This window comes from Rhinolophus ferrumequinum, chromosome 5 (genome assembly GCF_004115265.2).
Source record: "Rhinolophus ferrumequinum isolate MPI-CBG mRhiFer1 chromosome 5, mRhiFer1_v1.p, whole genome shotgun sequence".
Lineage (NCBI taxonomy): Eukaryota > Metazoa > Chordata > Mammalia > Chiroptera > Rhinolophidae > Rhinolophus > Rhinolophus ferrumequinum.
This window is the reverse complement of record NC_046288.1, coordinates 16,632,713-16,653,773: the sequence shown is the minus strand read 5'-3', so window position 1 is coordinate 16,653,773 and position 21,061 is coordinate 16,632,713. Positions and strand designations below refer to the sequence as shown.

Below are 21,061 nucleotides of genomic sequence, written 5' to 3'. Positions count from 1 at the left end.
CATCCAGATGAAGAGGCTGAGTAGGCAGCTAGACACATGAATCGGTAGTTCAGGAGAGAAGACTGGGTTGGAAATACACCTTTAGGAGTTGCCAGCATACAGACAGTGTTTGAAACCATGAGGTCAGATGAGAACAAAAAAAAAAAAAAAAAAAAAATGAGGTTCAAAGACAGCCTTGGGACACTCCAACATAAATAGAAGCCAGGAGAAGAGAAGGATGAGCAAAAAGACTGAGAAAAAGTAACTAGTAGTGCAGGAGAAAAACCAAGAGAGGTTGATGTCTTAGAAGCTCAGTGAAGAAAGAATATGAAAAATGGGAATTACAGACATTCCTATACAACTTTTTAGTTGGTTGCAAAAAGGTTGCATCATTTATTAATGCATTTGTTGCAAGTGACCAAAAAAAACCATGAAAACAGTCAGTTAGACACGTATTTTTTTTTCCGTGCAAAAAAGAATGTGGAGGTAGACAGGTAAGGGCCAATGCACCTATGCAAGAATGTCATCAGTAGCCTGATTTTGTGTGAATGGTTCCTATCTTTGTGTGTATGGTGCTGAACTCCCACTTTTAGTGTGTGGTTTTTAAATTTCCTAGTTAAAGGATGGCTACTGCTACTTCGGGCAGTGTCTTTCTTCAAGTTCCAGGTAGGAAGAAATGGAATGGACAAAATGAGAAAGGTAAAAGCTGTTTCTCAAAGCTTTGCCTTTTTAATGCAGTAGGTAAGTCCTCCCCAGAAACTGCATCTACATCTTATTGGCCAGAATCATGTCACATGTCATTCTCTTTTGAAATAGTATCAGCTAAGAGAATGACCTCAAGAGCCAAACAACCCACCATCACTTTTGGTTTATGGGAATGACTGGCTTTCAAAAAGATGTTCTATCTGTAGACTGTAGTTATTAAGTATTCATTAGCACACTTTATAAGAGAAAGATCAATTTATGAATCCTGGATTATTGTTCTTTTGTCTTAGAATGTTCCTATCTTCTTCTCTGGATGGAAAAAAATGCCCAAATTCTAGATGCAAGAGTATTTGAGGATTTTGCTTTTCAACATTTGTATTAGAAAAAAAGCAATAAAATGATATTGAGAGAGGATGCTAAATAAGCCAACCTATAATATCTACTGCAGAGAGTAAGAACCCATAATGTCTACTGCAGAGAGTAAGAAATTACACAGAGATAAAGATCTCATAGCTCTAGAAGTAAATGAGAAGTTGGAGCTTCCAAGGTAATATCTCTTTGATAAATGAATGTATCTTAATGACTTTGTACCCATATCTAAGAGTTATAACCAGGCCACTGCCTTGTTGCTTCCATTTGAACCTCATTTTGTCATTATTCTGATCAATATCCCAGAATTTCACACAACAGTCCTTTTTTGACTCTCTATTGAACCAATGTCATTCTCTTTTGAAATAGTATCAGCTAAGAGAATGACCTCAAGAGCCAAACAACCCATCATCACTTTTGGTTTATGGGAATGACTGGCTTTCAAAAAGATGTTCTATCTGTAGACTGTAGTTATTAAGTATTCATTAGCACACTTTGTAAGAGAAAGATCAATTCATGAATCCTGGATTATTGTTCTTTTGGCTTAGAATGTTCCTATCTTCTTCTCTGGATGGAAAAAAATAATCCTTCAAAGCCCAGCTCAATACTTCTCTCCAATACCCCCTAACTATTTTCTCTGCACTCTGATAATACTTTGAATTATATATCATAGGGCATTTTATCTACATGTGTAGAATGCAGCTAAAATAATGCTGAGAGGGAAACTTATAGCATTAAATCCTTATATTAGAGGATATTAGTATTAACGTCTCAAATAAATTATCTAAGCTTCTACCTTAAGAAATTAGAAAAAAAATAAAACCTAAAGTAAGCAGAATAAAAGAATAAAAACAAGAGTAAAAATCAATGAAATAGAAATAGGAGAAAAAATAGAGTAGAAAAACAATGAAACCAGAAGCCAATCCTATGAAACTATCACTAAAATTGATAGACCTGTAGTCAAAATCATCAATAAAAGAGAACACAGAAATTATCAATAGCATGAATGAATGATGAGACAACACTATAGATCTTACAATATTAAACAATAAAGAATGTTATCAACAACTTTATGCTAATGAAGTCAATAACTTTATGCTAATAAATTCATAACTTATATGGACAAATTCCTTCAAAAACACAAATTACTGAACTTACTCAAGAATAAACAGATAACTTGAATAGCCCTACATTTATTAAGGAAGTTGAATTCATAATATATAACCTTCCAACTAAGAAATTTCCAGGCCAGGTGGCTTCAATCAGGTGAATTATATCAAATATTTAAGGAAGAAATAATGCTCATTCTACCCAAACTCTTCCAGAAAATAGAAGAGGAGGAAACATCAACCAACTAATTCTATGAGGCCATTATTGCCTTGATACCAAAAGGCAAAGACATGACAAGAATAACTAACTATAGCTCAATATTCATCATGAACATAGATTTCAAAATCCTTAAGAAAAATTATTAATTTAATCCAGCAATATATAATAAAGGATAATAAATAATAACTAAGAAGATTTTAACGCAGAAATGCAAGATTACTTAGCTTTTGGAAATAAGTCAATATAATTCACCATATTAACAAATAAGAAGGGCTGGCCCGGTGGCTCAGGTGGTTGGAACACCATGCTCCCAATGTCGAGGTCACCAGTTTGAACCCCACATGGGCCAGTGATCTGCGCCTTCTACAGCTAAGATTGTGAACAGCAGCTTTCCCTGGAGCTGGGCTGCCATGAGCAACTGGAGGCTGCCATGAGCTGCTTTGCCTCAGCGGGGGGAGCACAAGGCTTATAATACCACCAGCATGGGCCAGGGAGCTGTATCCTACACAACTAAACTGAGAAACAACAGCTTGAACCAGAGGGGTGGGAGGAGGTGGAAGAAGGGGGGTAAAAACAAATAAGAAAAGAAAAATTATATGATAATCTTAATAGATGCAGAAAAAGCTTTTTACAAAACCTACATCCATTCCAATTAAAAGTTCTTACCAAACTAGGAATAGAAGGAAACTTAACCTGATAAACGGTATCCATAAAAAACCTAGAGCTAATATCATCCTTAATGGTGAAAGACTGAATACTTTCCAACTAAGATCAGGAACAAAGCAAGGATGTGACTGTCATCATTTCTATTCAACTTTGTACTGGAAATCATAGTCAATGCAGTAAAGTAATTAGAAGAAATAAAGGCATCCAGATTGGGAAGGAAGAAGTAGTATTGCCTTTATGTACAGATAACATCATTGTCTATGTGAAAAAAATAATCCTGAGGAATCTACAGGGTTGCAGTATATAAGGTCAATTGCATTTTTATATACTAGCAACAAATATAAATGAAAAAATGTGATTTACAATAGCATCAAAAAGTGAAATACTTAGAAATTAACAAAATTAACTCTAAAATCTATAAACTATTACTGAGCTAAAATAAAGAAGACTTAAGTAAATAGACAGATATACCATGTTCATGGATTGGAAGACTTGATATTGTTAAGATATCAAGAGCATAAGTCCTTCAACACAAACAAATTTCAAGTACCTACTGTATCATGTTTTGTTAATATCCCTTAGCTGAAGAGAGACATAGCCAAGTACAATGTAAATGAAGTGAGAATGTTTATTTCTCCTATGAAAGTGAGGGAGAAGAGTTCTGAAGTGTAATTCAATTTACCACAATGTTCGACGAATATTAGTGATATTAGTATCCTTAGAACTTAACATAATAATTGGGAAATAGTTGTCGAATGATGACTAAATAAATGTCTTTTCAAAAAGCATGTCAAAATGTCACATTATGTTTCAATTTGGAAGGATCTTTGTTTCAAAATCATAACTGGAGTGTCACAAACTTACCCAGTGATAATAATGTTACCTCACTATCCACATCCCTGAGACTCTACCATCACTAATTTCATGCTGGGAACAAAAGGAGTTATGATAGGAGTTAAGTGGCAGCACCAAAACACTTACATCATTCTTGCTAGGAGTGGGAAATTACCATTTTTTCTTCCTATTTTTATACAGTTGAGATATAATGGTAGGTTGAACATGTATACAATACAAAATAATCTTAATTAATTATTGTCCCATAATCTCCCCTACTTACCTATTCTACTTACCTATTCTGTAGAGTTCATTCTTCCTATCCCTTTGGGTGAAATTTAGAATACACCCATTGACATTCCTTGTTTTCTTAAATAATAAAATGTCCACTATTTCCTCCAATATAGTAACTACAAACTCTGAAACTTCACGTGAAGTTTAAATTTCTATTTCCCCACCTTTGATCTATTGAAGAAGAAAAGGCTGCAGTAGTAAAGAGATGAATATGGGCACTTTTTTCTCTATTTTCCCCTTATTCCACTACTTTCCTACTCGCTTTGTTGCCAATGATCCCTCCAGGGTGAAGGGGAGTATCATTTAAGGAAGAAGTAAGGAAATAAGAAAGATTGTATTTGACTGGACTATATTGAGTTAATGTCAAGAACTCTGAAGGGTCTGAGATGTTTTCCTACTTGTAAGGTAATGAGTTCGCCTGCCATAGGTTCATAGATCCTGTCAGAAGACACAAGACTCTGGGGTCAAAAACAAAGGACTTTACTACTTATGGTTCAGTAAAAGCATGAGCTTTATGTTTATGTCAATTCTCCTTGTCCCCCAAGCACTGCAAAGTGGCATGGGTGGTTGCTACACATGCAATAGGTTTGTGTCACAGCTGAAGAACCCTAAGCTTAGGGAACCGCTATCTTTTATAATAGGCTACAAACAAACCTGACCAACCTTAGTCCCAGAAGGGGACATTGTCTTTATTTATACTGGCCATCGACCAAATTTGTCCTCTGCTCTAGAGATAGACTATCTCTAACTTCCATAATGTAAACATCTTGTCTGTGTATTAATTTTTGAATCCCAGGGCCTAAAACAGTGTGTAGCTCACTAACAGTGAAGAATAGAAGGGTAAAAGTCAAAGAGAATGGACATGAAGGGGGGCCAAGGAAGTTTCTGGAATCCAGCAAGGACAGGGACCGCAGTAAGCTAGGCCACCAGGTCAGGCTACCCTGGCTTTAGCTCCTCCGTTCTCAAATGTTTCAATAATACTTTTTGTCCTCAGGTTACAAAAAAGCTTTAGTTTTATCAAAAGGCTCCAGTTAGTTGTACTCTATGTCCCACTTCTCTGGCCTTTTGTTACTCCCAAGTAAAGACTGTAGCCTCCACCTACCACAATTTTCTGCTCTGTGCTGTTCTGCTTTGTGACATAATGTTCCCCTCAGGTAATTAGCTGATTGGAATCAACTCTGTCAGCTGCCTCATTTAGGCATATGCATTCTACAGATCAAGTAAACAAAGAAGAGGCTGTTCTCTAATAAATATTTGTTGAAGGAATTAATTAAATAATTATTTTCCGAGGCAAGATCATTGCATCACTTTCTCCTGCATTTTCTCCACTTAGGAAACCAAACTCCAACCTTTCAAGGGAGAAAGAAAGGATGTCTAATAATCTCAGGCTAATGAAAGACACACCCACTCTGCAATTGTCTTTGGTCACCAAATATTACTTGTAACCCTGTGGAGAGAGAGCTAAAGAAAAGGAGAAATGCAATGGAATACTCTGGACAGAGAAGGAAAGGTTTTCTTCATTTCAAAGAGTTATTAATTCCTAATCCAGTCTCCAAATTTGACCAACCAAACGATCTGCAGCTCAACTACCCCACAGAAAATACTGGATCCAATTCTGTTTGGAGCAGTCAGCATGAAATGTAATGAAATTCAAAATAGACAGGATACACATGCTCCAGAGGGAAGTCATTAATACCCATGAATAATGATAAAGCAAAATACCATCTGCCATGATAATGTGGCAAATCTTTTCAAAATTCCAATTAGCCTATAAACCAGAAACAGCGAGCAAATATGCTCCCTCTGCCATGTGAGACCATGTGTCCTTGATGTCTCCATCGCTTTATATGTAGACTAAAATGTGAGTGATGGAAACACTCATGTATGCATATATTTTGGAGGATGCATTCATTGTTTTTTAGGACACGGGTGCTATTTATGTAACTGGGTGAAAAAGAATCTGCTAATTAAGGTCACATACATATTTTCATATATATTTTAATTGTGAGGATGAAAAAATTGTGTCTGTTATAAAAACATGGTATATTAATTTTGCTGGAACAATGTGGTTGGGTTTAATCCTTATATGTATTTGGAGTCAGAGATAATGAAGCATTCCTATCACTCTGTTATCCCAGGGAAAATTGCCTAGTTTTTGATGGATTCAGATAGTCTAAGCTATTTTCCTGAACTGTATTTTATTAAGCACATAGCTATTAAGATCATAATGTCCATTATTAGAAGTGTTGTAGTATAGCCTGAAAAGAAATTTTTCTCATTACAAATGAGTAAAATAGTTCTAAAGCCAACTAGTCCATCACTTATCTTTTGAAATATCTCAAGAAACAAAGCAACCTACTTCTGAACACTGAGATTTCCCACTATCTCTTGCTTTTCCATGGTTTGTTGTAGTATAAACAGCACCACAATTCATATTTTTGGGATTTCTGATTCCACTTCTCTCATTACTCACTCACATGCTTTTTAGAAGTCACTTGGTTTCCTCATCTATAAAATGTCTTCCCTGCCTCAAAGCACTATTGCAGGCTCAAAATAAGTAAATGTGAAAAGGATCTTCAAAAAGGTTTTAAAACCCTCCATTGGTAAAAACTCATTTTTTATTTTCATGATGAGATAAAGGAGGCAGAATTTTCTGCATTATATTAAGAGATAAAATTATACATTAAAAAGGAGAACAAAAAGATCTCTCCACAGGCTTGGAGCACAGATTTGACGCTAGATTAGGCAGCTATTCTTCAATCAGCAGGATTATTGTTCCTGACGGTCTGTCTCCTTCCTGGGGCTGGAACAGAGGCTGTGCCAATACCCAACCCCCACTGAGCTGTAACTCCAAGGAGGTGTATTTTAATCTGCAGGCTACTTGAACTTGGGTAACAAGGAGTTAGGTTGGAATGGGGTGCTACATTCTGATTATTAACAATATAACAAACTTCCATTCTCCAGGTGTTGAAAAGAAGGTAAGTTGTATCATTTTTTTTTTTTTTAATTTCTAAAGTCATTTGATTCGGCATGCTTCAGAATACAGAAACCCACATACTCTCATGTGTCACAACACAGTGAGCAGTGTGAGGCAGAGGAAAGCCTAGAAAACTGCAGAGAATCTGCAAAGCAAGTGATTCACGTGCAGACATTCAAGAATGTAATCATATCTGAAGACTTGGGACAACACCAATTTATTTCTGCACACCCTTTGGCCTAATGATTTTATTTCTAGGAATCTATCCTAATAAAACACTACACTGTGTGCCGGGGTGTTTATGAAGTCATCTTAATAGCAAAGCATTGGAAACTCTAAATGCATCTACAGGAACGTGAGGGCATAAGTTATGGTACATTTACATAAAGGGGTACTATGTGGCTGATAAATGAGAGAGGTCTATCTATATATACTTCTTACAGAGATCTCTAAAACATAGCATTAAAAAAAGCACTGTGGACTCTGGTGATAATGATGTGTCAATGTAAGTTCATCAGCTGAAACAAATGTACCACTCTGTGATGTATGGTGATCATGGGGGAGGCTGTGCATGCATGGGGGCAGGAGGTATATGGGATATCTCTGTACCTTCCTCTCAATTTTGCTGTGAACCTAAAACTGCTCTAAAAAATAAAGTCTATTTTAAAAAAGAAAAGAAAAAGAGAAAAGCACCTTACAAAGTATTACATAAAGTACAATCCCATTTGGATAAACTATAAAGCAAATATAGAGATGTGTATACGGGCATACCTTGTATTATTGCACTTTGCTTCATTATGCTTCACAGATGTTGCGTTTTTCACAAATTGAGGGTAAGACCTTCCACCAACAAAAAGTACCACTCCCTTTATTGTGATACTCGCTTTATTGCAGTGGTTTGGAACCGAGCCTACAATATCTCCAAGGTATGCCTGTCTATGTATATAAGCAGATGCAAAGGAAGGGGACTGAAAGGATAAAAGAACACAGACTGAATGATGCAGTTGTGCCTCTAGGAAACAAAACAGGGATAGGGAAGAATATATGGTCAGAAAAAGACTTTAACCTTGTGCTTTATGCACTTCTATAATGTTTGAATGTTGTCCAGTGTAAATGCAGTCCTGCACTCCTGTGTAGAGGAGAAAAACATACTATTATAACAAAGATAGAGAGATCCAAGATGGCGGAATAAACACTGTGCCTGCGTCCTTCTGTGAACACATTAAAATTACAACTAAATTATAGAACAATCAACCTGGAGAACCATCTGAAGTCTAGCTGAAAAGAAGTCCTTTAACTAAAATTAAAAGAAGAAGCCACGTCGAGACTGGTAGGAAGGGTGGAAACGTGCAACAGGTTAGCCTCAAACCTCCATGTGGATGTTGAGAACCAGGAGGGATATCTCAGGCATGGAGGTTTCTCTCAGAGGAGTGAGGGACCCCAGCTGCAAACCAGTCTCCTCAACCTGGAGTACTGGTGCAGGAAGAGGAGTCTCCACAACATCTGGCTGTGAAAAACAGTGGGGATTCTGACCAATAGAAGGTGGTGGGAAACCCAGGCGTCCTCTTAAACGGCGCGCACACAGACTCACTCGCTCGCAGGCACTCACCTTGGGCTCCAGCGGAGGCACAGTAACTCAGAGGGTGTTGGAGACATACGAGGGGCAGATTGATTTGTATTGCTTCAGGTTGAGAGCTGGAGGACAGTCGCCATTTCCCAGCGAGGAGGTCCTCCTCCTGTGCAGCCGTGCAACCGGCAGGCGGCCGCCATTTTTTCTGTGTTAAGCCCGCCCCAACATGGCCAAATCTGAATCTGATTGGCCTGGTGAGCTCCCCTGCTTCATCCTGCTGACTCACTGGGACCCTGCCTCACCCAAATTCCCCAACGATGGAGGCACTTTCTCTAAGAGCAGCCAGCCCCACCTGCATTGCACTCTTTATTGGAAAACTATCAGAGTCTAACAGACCAGACCCCAGGTGGGTGATAACTCGCCTCACATGCTCTGAGATTTTACTGAGTAGTTTCAGGCTCAGTACTGGCACTGAACCAGAATTTACGTTAACCGGGTGACCACAGTTCTTCCCACTCTAGTGACTCCCTGAGACCCTTTTTCACCTAACTCATGTACCACACAAAAGCTTTATCAGTGGCTGAACCTTAAGGGAGCTGTCAGGTGGTGGCAGGCCTCGGGGTGTCCTGGCATTTTGTGGAGCTACCCTAGGCCTGGTACTGTGACAGACATCCTTGGTTCACAGCACGACCTCTCCCACATGCCTCCAGGGTTAGCACAGTCAGTGAACAACTGTGCATCACTTACCAGGTAGTCTCCAGCCGAACACAGGCATTAGGTAACTTGGGCTGGCACTGGAGGCCCTCGCAAGAGGCCCCAGAACCAATGTACTTGGAGGTTGGCTTCAGACCATAACAGAGCACTGCCCAAATAGCCCCATAAGTGGCACACCCCAACGGTGATCTCAACAGGCACCAGAGCCCATTGGGGTGAATACCACTCAGTGGGGTAAACCCCCACACAGCAGCCTATAAGCTGTGGATGTGGCCAAAACCCACAGCCAGTCAGCCTGAGGGTCAATATCACCCACTGACATGACAATGGCAAACAAGGCTCAACTATAACAGGAGGGTGCACACAACTCACACAAAGGGACACTCCTGAAACACCCAGTGCAGGTGACCAGGGAGACTACGCCACTGGACCCCACAGGGCACCTACTCCATAAGGCCACCCAGCCAAGGTTGATGGACATAGCAGATCTACCTAATACATAGAAACAAAACAGAGTGGCATCCAAAATTAGGAAACAAAGATATACATCCCAAATGAAAGAACAGGAGAAAACTCCAGAAAAAGAACTAAACAAAATGGAGGCAAGCAACCTACCAGACACAGAGTTCAAAACAATGGTTATGAGAATGCTCAAGGAACTTAGTGAGAACTTCAACAAAAAGATAGCAAGCATTAAAAAGGGCATAGAAACCATAAAAAACAACCAGTCAGAAGTGAAGAATACAACACATGAAATGAAGAATGCACTAGAAAATATCACCAGCAGACAAGATGAAGCGGAGGATTGAATCAATAATTTGGAAGACAAGATAGCAGAAAACACCCAGTTGGAACAGCAGGAAAAAAAGAATCCAAAAAAAATGAGGATAGTTTAAGCAACCTCTGGGACATCAAGCATAACAACATTCCATCATAGGGGTACCAGAAGATGAAAAGAGAAAGCAAGGGATTGAGAACCTATTTGAAGAAATAATGACTGAAAACTTTCCTAATCTGGCGAAGGAAATAGACATACAAGTCCGGGAAGCACAGAGTCCGAAATAGGATGAAACCAAACCAAGACACATTATAATTAAAATGACAATGGTTACAGACAAAGAGAGAATCTTAAAAGCAGCAAGAGAAAAGCAGTTAATTACTTACAAGGGAGCTCCCATAAGATTATCAGCTGATTTCTCAACAGAAACTTTGCAGGCCAGAAGGAATTGGCAGGAAATACTCAAAGTGATGAAATGCAAGGATCTATAACCACAATTACTCTACCCAGCAAAGCTATCATTTATAATCAAAGGTCAGATAAAGACTTTCCCAGACAAGAAAAAGCTAAAGGAGTTCATCACCACCAAACCAGTATTACAAGGAATGTCAGAGGGACTTCTTTAAGATGAAAAAAAATCAAAATTAAGAATGAAATTGCAGTAGCTACATATCTATCAACAATTACTTTCAATGTAATTGGATTAAATATATCAATCAAAAGACATAGGAGGGCTGAATGGATAAGAAAACAAAACCCTTACATATGCTGCCTAAAGGAGACTCATTTCAGATTGAAAGACACACACAGACTGAAAGTAAAGGAATGGAAAAAGATATTTCATGAAAATGGAAACAAAAAAAAAACTGGGGTAGCAATACTTATACCAGACAAAATAGACTTTAAAACAAAGGCTATATAACAAAAGACGAAGAAGGACCCAATAATCCCACTTCAGGGTATTATCCAAAGAAACCCAAAACACTACTTTGAGAGGACATGTGCATCCATATGTTCATTGCAGCATTGTTTACAATGGCCAAGATGTGGAGGCAGCCGGATATCCATTGATGGAAGAATGGATCAAGAGGAGGTGATACATATATACAATGGAATATTGCTCAGCCAGGGAAGGGAATGGGTTCTTGTCATCTGTGGTAGCATGGATGGACCTGGAGGGTGTTGTGCTGAGTGGAGTGTGTCAGACAGAGAAAGACAGATGCAATGTGATTGTGCTTATATGCAGAATCTTAAGAACAAAATTAACAAACAGAACAGAGACAAACTCAGAGATACAGAGAATATTTTGATGGTTGCCAGATGGGAGACGGGTTGGGGTGTTGGTGAAAAAAGGGAAAAGGATTAAAAAGTACAAATTGGTTGTTAAAAAGTAGTCATGGGGATGTAGGGTATAGCATAAAAAATATAGCCAATCATGTTGTAATAATTCTGCATGATGTCAGATGGGTACTAGATTTGTTGGGGTGATAGATTGGAGGGGGTTGGGAGACAGGGTGAAAAAGGTGAAGTTATTTAAGAAGTACAGATTGGTACAAAATAGTCATGGGGATGTAAAGTAAAGCATAGGGAATATAGTCAATAATATGGTAATAACTATGTACAGTGCCATGTGGGTACTAGATTAGTCAGGGGAATCACTTCTTAAATTATACAAATGTCTAATCACTATGTTGTACACCTGAAATTAATACAAAATAATATTGAATGTCAAAAAAAAATCAGTGTGAATGGAAGAGGGAGCTCTGCAGTCATGGTACAAGACAAGGTGAAAAGATGAGCAGGAATCCAACCATGCAGGGCTCCAAGGGTCAGATTACAGATTTCGGTTCAAACATAATTGCAATACAATTTCAATGAGGATTAAGCAGAGCAGTGATATGATTGCATTTGATTTTTAAAAAGATCACATTGGCTACTGTGGAGCGCATATCAGGGGTCAGGAGTTAGGAAGACAAGAGCATGGATTTAATGAATTAAAAATAATTCAGTCTGGATTGGAAGTCAGTAATGGTGTGGATGGAGAATGGTGAAATGTGAGACAAGAGAGGTAAACAGCAGATCAGAGAGTATATTGTAATCATATGGGAAAATATATAAACTCTGACTGACAATGATACCCTGTGTCAAAATTTTTGAGAGACCTTAACCAAGAGAGGAGTCAGGAGAGCCTGTGGGCGGAGCCCTCACACCCTGGCAGTGGTGAAAGCCCTACAGGGAGAACTCCAAGGTTAGAAGAGCTCTGTGGTTATTACAGCCCCATTCCTGTAACTTCCTCTTTTTCCCTCTGACAAGAACTTCCTTCTTCTTGCTCTCAGGGACTTGCATGTGGCTTCCCATGGCTGCACATACAAATTGCAATTCTTTCTTTTAACCAAATAAATCACTTTTGCTGATGGAAAAAAAAAAAAAGATAGGCTCAACAATGAGCCAACTGCCAGTCATCGTTAAGTCAAATGCTGGGTCTAAGAACTAACCCATTCAAATAATGTTTAAATCTTAAATTTTCTATTGGTTTCATCAAAACCATACCACAGCTTTTCCAAATAAGAAGGCAGGGGCTGCTATGAGGTGCAAAGGGGTCTTCTGAATTGCAGTGGCAATAGGATCCAAAGGTCCTCGCTCCTGCCTATTTCATTTGTTTTAGAAACGAACGGGAAAGGGCAAGGATGGTGGAAGCTCTCTGCGCTACCTGGAAGCTGATGGACAGTCAGAACTTTGATGAGGACATAAAGGCTCTCGGTGTGGGCTTTGCCACTAGGCGGGTGGGACATGTGACTAAACCAACAGTGATCATCAGTCAGGAGGGGGACAAAGTGGTGAGCAGGACTCAAAACACATTCAAGAACACAGAGATTAGTTTCCATCTGGGAGAAGAGTTTGATGAAACGACTGCTGATGACAGACACTGTAAGTCTGGTGTCAGCCTGAATGGAGACAAACTCATTCACGAAACGGGATGGCAAAGAAACAAATTTCCTAAGAGCAATTAAGGATGGCAAAATGGTTATGACTCACTTTTGGTGATGTGGTTGCTGTTCGCCACGATGAGAAGGCATAGAAAGGTTCCCGATACGGAGCTGGAGAAGCTCTACGGTTTTTGTTTTCTCAAGTCTCAGTGCTCTCCTGCTATTACAGGACGGCTGATCGCTAATTAGAATGTTATCCTTGGTGTGGAAAATGGTGATTTTAAAGCTTGTTTTGAAAACAAGCTTTTTTTGTGTTACCTTAAGCAACGAGACCAATTTTGATCTGCAAACATCATGTTTTATAGTTTGCATCAAAATTTTAAGCTACATTTTTAAAATGAAGAAGTGAATACATTTTATAATTTCCATTGGAATGTAAATCAAATTGGAACAAAAATCTTATACCCACGGGGGAATAAAACCATACTACAGAGTCCTACTGGAATGCTGCTAAGAAAATAAATTGAACAGGATGGCTTTAATTCACATGATTAAACTAAAGACAAAACTGCTGGAACTTCAGCATAACTTTAAATTATATATATATATATCTCATTTATTGAAATATAAAGATCTTCATTTACACGTTTAAAAACAAAAACATGAACAGGGGTATTTGTAATACATTTTGCATCGATAGACCCTTCCTACGAAGTTAGTTGTCTCACACATTCACCACACCACTGTTTTGGGACCACTTACGTATTTTTCTCTTTATTATTTCTAAAATATAAATTTTGGACATTCAAAAGTGCAACAGTTAATGTGCCTGTGGGGAATATCACAGTTAAAAAAATATAAACAAAGGCAGTGATACAGCTTGTCATAAATGTTTTGGCAGTATTCTCCACGTCTATATAGAAATACATATATACATATTGATGTATAACATCATTTTATCTTACGTCCCTCTTCACAAAAATAGGACCATTTTGTTACAAATTGGCAGACCACATTTTAAGGACATCATTGATCATTTAAAAAGTCACAAATTGTGTTTCTCAAGCCAGCTTTGATTGTCTTCAGAAAAACAGAAAGCAGGAAGAACTGGCACATTTTCATGTAGGGATTTTTGCAGGAGGCCAGAAAGGAAACAAATCTGTGATACACTGAAAAAACTGTTTTGAACAAAATGCAGTTGCACACAAACTCCGGTGGGAGTGCTTATTAGGACTGGAACCCGCTGGTCTGCGAATTTTCATCCAGCCTCATGATGTCGCGCCAGACTCCAAGGAACATCAGAACGTAAAGTACCAACAAAAGAAGGCTGTACAAGGGAAAGTGAGTGATAAACAGAGTGCTGGAGCTGTGATTCTAGAAACACAAATGTATTTCAAGTCTAACTGGCTCTACAGAACTTAGTCAGGTTTTCTTTTTTAATTGGCCGATCTGGCTCAGTCTTCATACTATGGAAAGGTGGATAAGAAAGTTGGAGCTTGCATCGAGATTGCACCAGTAGGTAGTCAAGTACCTTCTAATTGCTTCTACATCTGCCAAAGCATCACCTGCCAGGAGCCCATACAGTGATTGCAGGAATCACAGCCCATGTTTCATTCATATGGTGTCAGCGATTAAACGGTACCGCAAAGAATGCCAATGAACCCACACCAACCAGTTTGACAGTTTGGATAGATGTGACCATTTGTCTTCCCATCGAACCCCAAAATATCAGTGAAACTTTTAAATTTTTTTCACCAAAACACTGACCTGGTTATAGAGACCTGGCACACTGAATTGCATCATTTTTGTACGTGCATTTTGGGGGGCCAGAGGGAGGGAGTTCAGTGGGAAGCAGTGTCTGCCTTTGGAAGACCTGCCAAACCAAGATTTAGCTTGCTCAGCCTCAGTTAAGACTGGGAAGTTAAATTAAGGGTAGCAATTGCTAGTTATACGGCATTAAATGTCACTGACCCAAAGCCAAAGATTTTAATAGTAGGCTTCCTGCATGGTTGACTTCTACCCCAGTTCCTAAATTCAAATTATTTTTTTCCCATGGCAGTTTCCTGAAACCTAAGCCAGTGTTTCACAAACCTGACTGATCAGAACAGCCAGGGTGTTTATAAAAAAATAAGTTTCTGCTCCCCCTGACTTAATAATTCAGAATCTCTGGGATGGGATCCTAGAATATGGTTGCCAGTTCCATTTGGGAAGCAAGGATCCAGGATAGGATAAGGCACACACAACCTTCACTAAAAAATGCCTTTATGGGCTCAGAGTTTCAAACTATTTCTCTTTGGGGTAAGAGATAAAGGAAGAGGGTTCATGTTCAGGGCATTCTTCTGGCTCTTTTAGGGGTCATAGAATTTTAAAAATATATATGTGGGGATGCACCAAAGTTGAGATCTACCGAAGTTACCACCGAGCATGAAGAAACCTCTGCAAATCCCATCTTTTTGCTGATGATTATAGTTTCCACTATGTAATAGCATGAGAAGTCATGTTAGACATAAGTTTATACTTTTATACAACTGAGAACATTTAGGACTTAGGGGTTTTGCTTGTTTCGAATCCCATTACTTCCGAGGGCAGTTAATTGTTTTTAGTACAATGGATTAGGGAACCTATTCAGTACACAATTAAAAACTCTGACTTCCTGGATGACACTACTTTTACGTTGTTCTCTATGCTCAACTAAATTTAATCCACTAAAGCTATTACCATATTTTATAGAGAAACATATGTTATTTAATATACATGTCAAAAACTGTCAAACTTGTCACCTACTTAGTAAGGATTTTTTTTTAAATTGTGCTTTCTCTGTAGGGAAAACGTGTTACATATTACACATTTAACATTATTGATAACAGTAGTATTATTATAAACATAGGTAACAATATAAAAATGAGTTGTTGGGCTTCTAAATGACCCAAATCTATTAAGGTTGGTTAATCATTAGCCTTTATCTCTTTAACATTAAAAAAAGTAAAATGCTATAGTACCAACACCTTTTAAGGTTCAAAAGTGGTTTTGCATGTACTTCATAAGAAAGTTCCACAGCAGCTGATACCAGGTTTCAGGCAGGAAGTACATGGGTGGGTTAAGTGGTCGGTCTCTTCAGAGGTCCAGAGAAGATAGTTAATACAAATCTAAACACATCCGTGGTTAGAGTTATTTACATAATTACAATGCTGGAATCTTGTTGCAACAAAAATTGTGTACGGTGGAATCTCACCAATGCCCTTGAAACACAAAGTTCATCTTTCATGGCCCATTATCTCCTTGTCCATCTACCTCCAAACTTCACACACTGAGATGCTACTGAAGCACTGCAAGAGGCAATGCTGGAAAAGTTCGTTTCAAAATATCCCATTCACTCATATTTCGAAAGCTCCCTGTGGCCCTTGGCTGGGAACTTCTCTTTACACATCACCCACGTCCTCCTCTCAAACTTTGCATTGCAATGAAGTGGTTTTCTTAGAAGGATTCAAGGTGGCTCCAGGAGTGGAAGGTACCCCTCGCGTCTGCCAGTCACAGGAAGCTGTCCTCCACCAGATCTGAGGAGTCTATGCCAATGTCATCCATCATGTCGATGTCCTCAATGGTCTCGTCCTCTCTCTTGATGAAGGTAGAACTGCTGGAACCTGTCTCAATGGCACTCTCTTCAGAGGTCTGTGAGCTGGAGGAGGAAAAAAATAGGACAAGTCACGGCCAGGTACAGACCAACTAGACCATGGTGGTGTTTCTAGGGTGTCCTCCCCAAAAGCAAAGGAGGTCTTCCTGCAAGATCCTTGACATTCCAACTCAGGTTACCCATTTGGGCAAGATTCTGCCACCAAGCCAGATAGCTACTCATCACCCATCACACTGCAGGGGGCCACATGGAAAAGCAAGAGCCATAGGTCATCTCCACACTTCAGTGTTCCTTCTCTTCTGCCCAACTTTCACCAAAGTTGCTAACAAGCTGCAACCATTTCTATTGTCCCTTCTCCAGTTAGCCCGTAAAATTGAGAGGGGATCCTAGAGCTGGTATTCTCTGGGTCTAGCAGTCAGGAGTTGGCATTGTAGTCCTGCAAATCCTCTCCTCAAGCTCAGGATGCTTGGCTCTGGGAGGAGAGAGGGCATGAGGAAGACAGGGCTAAATTGCAGGCCTCCCCCCAGTTCATATGTTGAATTTGCAACCATGAGATGAGTATATTTGGGATACGACCTTTAAAAAAGGTAATGAAGGTTAAATGTGGTCATGATAGTGGGGCCTTGATCCAATAGGACTAGTCTCCTTATAAGAAGAGGGTGAGACAGCAGGAGTCCTTGCACGTAGAAAGAGGCCACGTGAGGACACAGTGAGAAGGTGGCCATCTGCAAGCCAAGGAGAGGCCTCAGGAGAAACCAACCTGTGAACACCTTGATCTTAAATGTCCAGCCTCCAGAACTATGAGACAGTACATTTCTGCTGTTTAAGGCCCCCGGTGTGTGGTGTGGTGTCATGGCAGCCTGAGCTGACTAAGACACACAGGTTGCTCAGCGCCCGTCAGGGCCACAGTCTCACCCGGCCTCATGTAGTCATTTGTGTGATTCGAAGACCAAATGTATCACCCTAGTAGAAGTTCTATTTATCTGACACAACAACTACCTATCAACTAGAATGATGGAAGAATTCTGTGGAATATGTGTCCAATTCTGCAGTGCAGCCTCCTGTACCCCTAGAAAAGTTCTAGGCACCTTTCTGATGCTGTTTATCCCAATGTGACTTTCTAACTTTATTTAGAAGCAGAATCCTTTTTATAATTGAACTTATTATTCAGAGCCCACAAACACAAAGTAACCAGATAGATGACATATCTGTGTTGGAGCATGCTGCTCTGCTTTCCCCCAGCCCCATGAAATTCTAACATAAATCCCCAAAACTTGAACAAATACTGTTTGTTAAAGAAACATAAACACAGGCCAGCCCGGTGGCTCAGGCGGTTGGAGTTCCGTGCTCCTAACTCCGAAGGCTACAGGTTCAATTCCCACATGGGCCAGTGGACTCTCAACCACAAGGTTGACAGTTCAACTCCTCGAGTCCCGCAAGGGATGGTGGGCTCCGCCCCCTGCAACTAAGATTGAACACGGCACCTTGAGCTGAGCTGCCTCCCAGATGGATCAGTTGGTTGGAGCGCATCCTCTCAACCACAAGGTTGCGGTTTGACTCCCGCAAGGGATGGTGGGCTGCGCCCCCTGCAACTAGTAACGGCAACCAGACCTGGAGCTGAGCTGCGCCCTCCACAACTAAGACTGAAAGGACAACAACTTGACTTGGAAAAAAGTCCTGAAGTACACACTGTTCCCCAATAAAGTCCTGTTCCTCTTCCCCAATAAAAAAAAAGAAAGAAAAGAAACATAAACACATTTCTAAGATTGTCCTGAGCAAAGGATAATTAGAAAGGTAAGTCAGATAGGCCACTTTGCCCCATCTCCAAATCTCATAGGACATTCGAAAAACAAAAACTTTCCAAATTACCTGGTACACACAAATCAACAAGGGTGGTCTATACCTCATACCACAATTGGCTGAGAGTGGTCACAATCATACGCCTCCAAAATAATGTCATGTATTTCTGCCTAAATAATTACATGTCGTCAACTGAATGACTGAGGAAGAAGGGAAAACAATATCCTGAATGAAATGGGGAAAAAAGAGAGAGACTCATAGCAGCTGTTGGACCTTGAACCAGGGGCCACTATCACCTTCTCCTGCCGATGCAAAGACAGCAGATCGGGGCATCCCATCTGGCCTGTGTGAACCAATGCTTCTAGTCCTGGCTGTGCATTCACCTCATCTTAGTTGTAAGTTAACAGATCTAGATAACGATCACCTATGCCTGCTAGTGTCACAGAAAGAGAGACAACGGGACAGAAAGTAGTTCCTGACAGAAGTACACAGCACCATCTTTGAAGCATGCTTGCCAAAAATCTAACCTGAGTCAGATAATTCACAAGACAAACTACCAGTTTACAGCAAATACAGGAGACAGAAGCACATGATAAAACACACTACAGGATGCAATCAGCAAAATTTTGAATGTGAAAACTCTACAGGCAAATGCCCTGGTTTCTTCACAAAGAGCATGCAATAGGGCAAAAAGAGACAGGACAAACGTATAGAGACATACCAACCAAATGCACTGTGTGCCTCTTATGTGGGTCTTGGAAAAGAGTATTTGTGAGAGGATCAAGGAAATTGGAACACTGACTAGATACCTGATGCTCTTAATGATTTATTGTCACATTTGGGGGTGAGATAACGGTACTACAGTTATTTTAAATAACTAGTTTTTTTTTTTTAATAGAGCACTTATCTTTTAGAGATACATACTGGAATATTTATGGATGAAATGGTATAATTTGTAGGATCTGCTTCAAAATAATCCCGAGGGGGCAGAGGAGGACGGGTAGATACGGCTATGCCTGCAGACTGGACGTGAGTTTATAAACGTTGAAGCTGACTCATGGATACTTTACAGTTCACTGTACTATGTGAATTGTGCATGTTAGAAATCTCCCATCATACAAAGTTAAAAAGAAAGAACAAATCAGTCAGAGCACGCTTGGGCCCCACTCCTAGAGATTCTAATTTGTTGGTCTGGGTGCGGCTTGTATAGCAGTATGTTTCAAATCTCCCCAGGGGATTCCAGCTTGCAGTTAGAGTTAAGGACCACTGATGTGGCATCACAGAGCCCAGTCCAGCCTCTTCAGTTGGATGACTAAGAAAACAGCAAGAGAGGTTTACAGTATCTCAATAATCTCAGTTGCTGTGTCAGTTTGATCAAATTACCTAAGGACTTAGGTCAAAGATTCTCCAGAAGGGAAGCCCGTCCTTCCCTGCCCTACCTCCCCCAACCCCAGAGGGCACATATTAGGACCATCTGGGAAGCATTTACAAAACTAAACAGACCCCTTGGGGATTCGGGCCCCTCACTGCCCTAGAACAGATTCACACACACACACACACACACACACACACACACACCCAGACTCCTCATCCAGGCAATGGCTCCTCTCCTTCAAGTGTGCTGGGGGAGGGGCAGGGGTGCTCTGTGGGGCGCGGAGGTGTGCGCGTGTCTACCTGTGTCTGTTCCTCTTGCCCAGGTCTTCCTCCTCAGGCACAGGGTCGATGTCCGGGAGAGGGATGATGTAGCCGCTGTCTGCGCTCAGCCTCTGCTCATCGAGGCCACCCTCCCAATCCTTCAGCTTGTCTTCCTCGTTTTTGTAGGTGACGCCAATGTAGGTGTTGTCAGCATCCACGCGCATGCGTGCCACGGCGGGATGGTCGCTCTTCAGGAAGTCCAGGTGAATCTTCTCATAACTCTACAAACATGCATTTCAGACAGTTAATCGAATATTATTGCCCGAACTGCAAAAAAGAATACAAACACTCAAACTACCTGACAGATGTGGGATTTAGACAAATGAAGGAGAGTCAGATGTAGACTGTCCCAGACATGTGGGACATGACAGAAGGGCCTCCGATGGCACAGATCTCCTAAGGTCATAAGGTACCGAGAGCCCCTTCTCCGAATCAGTAGCAATGACTGCCCCTCCCGCACAAACACCTCCTTCTCTGGGACTAGCATGGACGCTTCATTGCCTCGTTTCTCCAGAGCTTGGACAGGTCCTGATAAGAAGAGGTGACCAAGACTTCTACTGGCAGCACCACACCTGAAGCCTTCCTGATCCTTAAACTTGGAGAAATCTAACTCAACAGTTAGGGACCTTTGGTCTAAACAGACCCATTTGAGACACCCATGGCAGTCTCTCCTCTCCCTACCAACACATCTCCACCAACCTGAGTATCTTTGACCGACCCGCGGTTAATTTCCTCTGGTCTCCTCACTACCTCACTTATGGAAGTTGTCATGGACAGTGAGATAAGCAATAGA

The 21,061-nt window shown here is 40.4% G+C and overlaps 1 protein-coding gene and 1 pseudogene across 5 annotated transcripts in view; one reads left to right on the top strand and one right to left on the bottom strand.

Moving 5' to 3' along the window:
- The first annotated feature begins 12,902 nt into the window (after positions 1 to 12,902).
- LOC117022478 (fatty acid-binding protein, brain-like) lies at positions 12,903 to 13,294 on the top strand (annotated as a pseudogene).
- Positions 13,295 to 13,726: 432 nt separating this feature from the next.
- Positions 13,727 to 21,061, bottom strand: part of PDGFRA (platelet derived growth factor receptor alpha) — a 40,228-nt gene continuing 32,893 nt past the window's right edge. For 4 of the 5 annotated variants that reach the window (XM_033105550.1, XM_033105551.1, XM_033105552.1 and 1 more), the window contains 2 exons: positions 20,248 to 20,489; positions 13,727 to 16,818 (listed from right to left, as the gene is read on the bottom strand). In XM_033105550.1, the coding sequence (XP_032961441.1) occupies positions 16,671 to 16,818; positions 20,248 to 20,489 (390 nt within the window). In that variant the 3' untranslated portion in view covers positions 13,727 to 16,670. The remainder of the gene's footprint in view (positions 16,819 to 20,247; positions 20,490 to 21,061) is intronic. The other variant, XM_033105553.1, reaches the window with a different exon arrangement.